Source organism: Balaenoptera ricei, chromosome 8, assembly GCF_028023285.1.
Source record: "Balaenoptera ricei isolate mBalRic1 chromosome 8, mBalRic1.hap2, whole genome shotgun sequence".
Taxonomy (NCBI): Eukaryota; Metazoa; Chordata; class Mammalia; order Artiodactyla; family Balaenopteridae; genus Balaenoptera; species Balaenoptera ricei.
In genome coordinates, this window is record NC_082646.1 from 20325057 (window position 1) to 20331154 (window position 6098).

Here is a 6098-nt window from a genome sequence, read left to right on the forward strand (position 1 = left end):
TCGGGCAGCCAGAGAACTGAAGCTTCAGCCCTTCCTAAGCAGAGGAGTGCGGAAGGTGCGTTGCTCACAGGGTGGAGGTGGGGGTTATTGCTCAGCCCCTGAGCAGGGGATCAACAGGGAACCGGGAACGTGTGTGGCAGAGGCTGGCTCTGCCAGGACGAGGTGCTGGGGGTATGAGGGTGGGGTGGGGGACTGAGGGGTGGCTCGGAGCCCTGGCGGTGGCTGCCTGACGTCACCGGCCTCTCTGGCAATAGGCTGCGAGCTGAGCTCCCCGAAGCGGCGGCGGCGGCGACAGCGCGGTTTGGTCTCTGGCCCCTTCGCTCCGCGCCTTCTGCAGCCGTTCACTGCAGCCGCGCGGCGGGGCTCCCTCTTTGCGGCCAGCTGGCGGCCCCAGGTAAGGGACACGGTGCGGCTAAAGCTCCAGGCGGCCGGGTGGCCGGGCGCGAGTGGGTAGGACAGCCCCGGCGGCCTGCGCAGGCACCCCTGGCCGTAGCTTCGGCCCCCGCCCCTGCCCCGGCCCGGGCTTGCAAGCCGCCTCCCTGCTCCGCAGTGCAACAGTTTGCAGCTGCCTCTTGAGAGCGGCAAGGGGGCTCTGCTGCGCGCTACGGGTCTGCCTGGCTCTGGTCCCCGGGAAGAGCCTCAGGGCCCTCGGGCTGGGACTGGGAAGGCCCGAGAGAAGGTCTGTTCCCCAAACTTTGCAGGCGGGAACCCTGCCCCTTTCATTTCCAGCACCCTTAGAAAGAAGCAGGATACTGTCAAGTGGGGGGCACAGAGAGATGTGGAGAAGGGGGCGTTTGCAAGGATGTGCTTTAGCTGAGAAAGAAAGGTGCTTCAGCTTTTTTTTTTTTTTTGGTTGTGTGTGTGTGTGTGTTGGGGGGGGGTGGTTGGGGAGGTACCAGGGAAGAAGGATGGAGAAAGGATGGAGCGCGATCCTGCGTGTCAGCCGCAGCCGCGGACAGAGGCGGAGTGGTATGTGGCTCCAGGGTTACCCCCATGGGATTGGGACCCAAGGGATCTGACAACGTCCAGGGTGGGAGAGTCTGGAGGGGGAGGGAAGGGAAGGGAGGATTGCGTACCCGGAGCCGGCTCGGCGGCCCGGGGTGGGTGCTGGGAAAGGTAGGATCCAGGCGAAGACATCCATTGAGGGCTCCGGAAATAGGAGAGTCGGCGCTCTGGGAAGCAGGGACCGCGTTCCGAGGTGGCTGAGGGTCCGTTGCGATTAGAAAGTTGTGGAGTGCTCAGGGTGGCTGCTTTATCTGCTGAGTAATCGGCATCTCCGCGGTGCCGGCGCAGACCCTCTTCCCCGCAAAGTGGCGCGAACGCGGAACTGGTGGCTTTGGTGCGCGGCCAGGGGCGGGCGGTCGGGCTGGGGTCCGCGGGCTGCGGAGAAGACGGGCAGCGCCCAGCTGAGGCAGTGTGCTCAGAGGGCCGCTTTGCAGTGGCGGTGATCATTCCGGTTCTCGGCGCTCGCCCGGGCAGCGGCTGGGATCCTAACTAAGCCTGTTCTCTTTGCAGCCTGGTGCCTTGGCAAAGGAAAAGGGCGCGCGAACACGCGTTCGAGGCGGGGCCGGAGAGGATCTCCTGGGCACCGCTCCCTCCCTGGCCGGCTTGCTTGCCCGCAGTTGCTCCCTCCGTCCTTCGCTCGCTGGCGCACCCCCTCCCACACCAGGGAGTAGTTTTGGGTGGCGCGGGCTCCGTCCTCTTCTTGGCTGGTGGGAACCGTGTGCCCAAAAGAGGAAGTCTGGTGTGCCTGGCCCCTCCCAGCCCAGCGCCGATGAGTGCCAGGGAGCCCAAGGAGCTGAGGCTGGCGCTGCCGCCGTGTCTCCTCAACCGGACCTTTGCTTCCCCCAACGCCAGCGGCACGGGCAACGCGAGCGCCCGTGGCCCGGGCGCAGGAGGCGGCGGCGGCACATGCATCACGCAGGTGGGACAGCAGCTCTTCCATTCTTTCTCCTCCACGCTGGTGCTGATTGTCTTGGTCACCCTCATCTTCTGCCTCATCGTGCTGTCCCTCTCCACCTTCCACATCCACAAGCGTAGGATGAAGAAACGGAAGATGCAGAGGGCTCAGGAGGAATATGAACGGGATCACTGCAGCGGCCACCGCGGCGGCAGGGGGCTTCCCCAACCCGAGGGCGGCCAGGCCCCAAACAAAGCAAAAGAAACCCGGCTGGAGAAGCAGGGCCGGGACTCTGCCTTCTGCGCCTCATCCAACGCCTCTTCTTCCCCTGGCCTCCCGTGCCAGGGTCCCTGTGCTGCTCCGCCTCCACCACCGGCCCCCAGTCCGCAAGGAGCGCACAGAGCCTCCTCCTGTTTGGACCCAGCTGGCGAGGGCCTTTTGCAAACGGTGGTGCTGTCCTGATTGTCTAGCCCCTCTCCTCTTCCCTTCCTCGTTTCCAGCATCTTTGCCGTCCTTGCTTTTCTTTTCCTCCGGCCTTCCTCTTGCACTTTCCTGTGGCCTCCGTTTCCTCTTCCTTCTTTCCTTATTTGTCTTTCCCCCTACTCTTTTTCTCCTCCGCCGAGGCACTGTGCGGTATTTGTAAATATTGGGCGAGGAAAGTCTCGGAAGAAGAAATAACGCTGATAATAATACTTTATTATTAATATTTATAGTAATTATTATAATATTAATAACACGATCCAAGCGCATGACAAATCACATAAGTTCTCATTGTCAGTGAAGGATGCGTCTTCCCTCTCCACCCTGCGCCCCCCACAATACGGAGGAGAGACCGCACAAGCTACCAAACGTGTAAAAGGCATTGACCCCCTGAACAAAGGGAGTGGAGGGGGCCTGGTATGTTGTACATAGCTGTCAAGTTAAGGTTCAGTTACCTTTCTTCCCCTTCACCCCCAGTTTTCCTTCAGATTCCCTCCCTTCCCCATTCCTACGTTCAGCCGGACTCAGGCAATAGTATATTATAAAGAAAACGTAAACATTAAGCACCAGGACTACAAAAGGCCAGAGACTGTCCCAGAAAAACGTTTATGAGAGGTACCGCTCTCCAGTCAGCCCTCTTCTCACCTTTAGTTAACCATTCTCTTTTCCAGGACCAGGCATTTTAATTTACTTTTAGAAAAGTCCCTCACTGGCTGAGCATAAGTTCATTAAAAATCTATAAATGAGTTTTAAGAAGAAAGAAAGAAAGAAAGAAAGAAAAGAAAGAAAGAAAGAAAGAAAGAAACAAAGAAACAAAGAAAGAAAGAATCTACTGCTTTAGTCCTTGCCCTGCTCCCCATCTGTACACCTTTGACTTGTGGCATTTTCAGGATTCACAGAGGATCCGGGAGCTGTCCAGACAGGTCTGGTGCTGAAAATGTCTCAGAACTGGCTACATTCTTTGGTTGTGCAAGTCGAGGAGGGGATGTTTTGGAAAGTGTTCTAGCTTTTTGTTGGTTTCTTTCCTCTTTTTCTACAATCGGGTTTGCGTGTACTATTGGTTTTCTTCTTATTAAACATTGCATAAGTTACCTTCTTTTGTAAAAAAAAAAAAAAAAAAAAAAAAAAAATTAGGTGATGTGCAGTACTGAAAGTGCAGTATCTAACCAACCAGAATGTTTCTGTTTAATTTTTAGAACAAGTGCACCTTTGTTATATATTTATTATATTGGTACCAAATACAGAAACAAACTATAATTCTGTACTACGTCCTCCAAACTGTATATTCTTGTTCTTAATTCCCAGCTGTTGATATAATTGTTACCACTGGATGAGGAATTCAGTGGTGCAGGCCTGGCTTCTGCTGTTTCCAGAAGTGTTCTTTTGTACCTTATTCTGTAGTAGATTGTTATAAAAATATGATACATATGTTTTCTTATTTCTTTTGCGAATAACAAAACAACCACAACAGAAAACAAACAAATAATGGATGTGCAGGAATGCCATCTATTAAAACATGGTTAATATTTAAACAGTGCCTGTAGTCCTCCCTGCATGCAATTACCACCTGGAGGCAGTGGTGTGTGTGCTTGCTTGTACTGTATGTGTTTGGGGGTGAGACTGGTGGGGATGTTGGGCAATTTGGACGACAGGACATGCAAATTTTAAAAGAAGTTAAATCCAGTAACTGCTTGTAGGATAAAAATGTTTGCAGCTTATTTAGTTAGATATCTGTGCCTGTAACTGAGATGCAGCTAAAGAAGGGCTCTCTTTCTCTTTCTCAGTGTGGCTTACCTAACTTCATTGAATGTATGAAGAAAGAGTAAGAAAAAAGAAAGTGAGAGAAAAAGATCAATACTTTTGTTCCCTCTCCTAATGCCGGACAAGGCCACCTATGTTAGAAATGGAGTCCACCTATGATTATTTACCACTTGTTTCCTTGGGTTGATGATAGAAGGGGCCAGAAGCATATTATAATCTTAACCATATGCAGGCATCCTTTCTTGGGAACAGATTTGGAAAATGTATGAATGAGAATGTTCTACAAAAAGCTCAACCAAAAGAGACCTTACTAACCTGCAGGATGTAAGGCAAAATTGCCCCTAAGTGCATCCCTCTCCCAAGTAACTAGTAGCTCTAGATTCTCTGTCTTGGTTCCAGGCATATGTGCTCTTATCCAGAGAAAATATTACCTCTGAGGTTTTAGGTCATCTATTAAATTGCCCAAACTCAATCTACATCTTTTATAAAAATAATTTAGTAAGCTAAATTTTAATCACCAGTTAGATATCCACTCAAGACCTTTCCTGAAGCACAGAGGATCATCATTTTAGCATGCCGTGTTGTAATATTAGGAAGACTAGGTGTAATCTTTGAGTGCAATATATTAAACAATGAACCAGATTCTCTCCAGTGCCTTAGTCACTTCCTAGTAATAGGTAAAAGAGTGCATTAACTCCCTCAGGCCACTAGGGAATCCTTTAGTACATCAGAGCTCTACATTGTACATCAGAATGACTAAGGCACTGTGAAGAAGAAAGTCCATTAATTTTTGTAGCTCACCCTCATCTAGCTATAGCTCTTTAATACCTTATTACAGAATGACTTTTGGACTTGAAATTTGAATAGAATTAGGGATTCAGAAGGGAGCTTCCTCATTTCCAATGAGCTCCACTAAGTGCTTGGATATTACTTTGTCCCCCTTATTTGGTGCACTTTTTACAGTGAATAATTTCCCATTTTATTAAAGCAATAAGATGTTCTGTTGTGAGCAGTGCTGGATGATGACTCCATTTCCTTGGTGCTGAAGCTACTCATACGTTTTGCCTTATGAATCATAGTGCATTCAAGGCATGCAATAATAATCCCCTTTCAAGGAGCAGCCTGTACACTCTAGGGGGTAATTATGAAATCGTCCTGTATAATTTTTCCCCAAAGGAATAGAGGAAACAGGAGAAATAAAAAACATTATGTATATTGTTTTAAAAAGATCTTGATACCTCTAAACATGGGCACACATCCATAATATGCTCTTAATGTGCACCTTTAAATATGTATGCCTTTCTCCATTAATTGACTATGGCTTAATATTTTTAATAGTGCTCTATGTAAAGATGATGTGATCTGTGAGTCAAATTTCATGCTGAGTTAATATTCTCAGAACTCTATAAGCTGGTGGTGTCACTTCAGATTTTTTATGAGATAGGGAATTACATGAAATTCTAGTAATGCCAGTCCCCACACCAAATTATTGCAATAAGCACATATCCAAGCAATTTGCACAGACCCTGTTTAAAGCATTGCTTCTTATAGAGCTCAGTTGACAGTCTAAGGAGTTTGGGATGCTACCAACAGGGCATTTTGGATTCCATTTTATATGAAACAAAAAGAAATCTGGAAATAGACAAATTTATTTTAAGGATTTTATTCACTGATGTCCCGTCAAACTAATTGCTTCAAATCCCTATAGCTACAGCTCAACTTCTGCACTTGCTATTCAGTAGTCATAAGGTGGCATGCTTGATTCTTATTGTTTTTAAAGATTAGAAAATTGGAGAAAGAATACCATTATGTCAACTGTATGGGACTCTGAATCTTAAAGATGTAGATGGATATAATCTTCTTTAGAATTTATATACACCCATAGATATGAATTTATATATGCATACATTTTGTACAGATTTACAATGGACTTTTTGTATTCTCTTTTCACAAGAAT

General features: G+C 48.5%; 1 protein-coding gene across 1 annotated transcript; it reads left to right on the top strand.

Annotated features, from left to right (window-relative positions):
- Window positions 1–1774: 1774 nt before the first annotated feature.
- C8H11orf87 (chromosome 8 C11orf87 homolog) lies at window positions 1775–2362 on the top strand. Its single transcript, XM_059929325.1, has one exon. The coding sequence runs from the start codon at window positions 1775–1777 to the stop codon at window positions 2360–2362; it is 588 nt and encodes a 195-aa protein (XP_059785308.1).
- The last annotated feature ends 3736 nt before the right edge of the window (window positions 2363–6098 follow it).

Coding starts and splice junctions, on each gene's coding strand:
- C8H11orf87 (XM_059929325.1), top strand. CDS start 1,775: ATGAGTGCCAGGGAGCCCAAGGAGCTGAGGCTGGCGCTGCCGCCGTGT.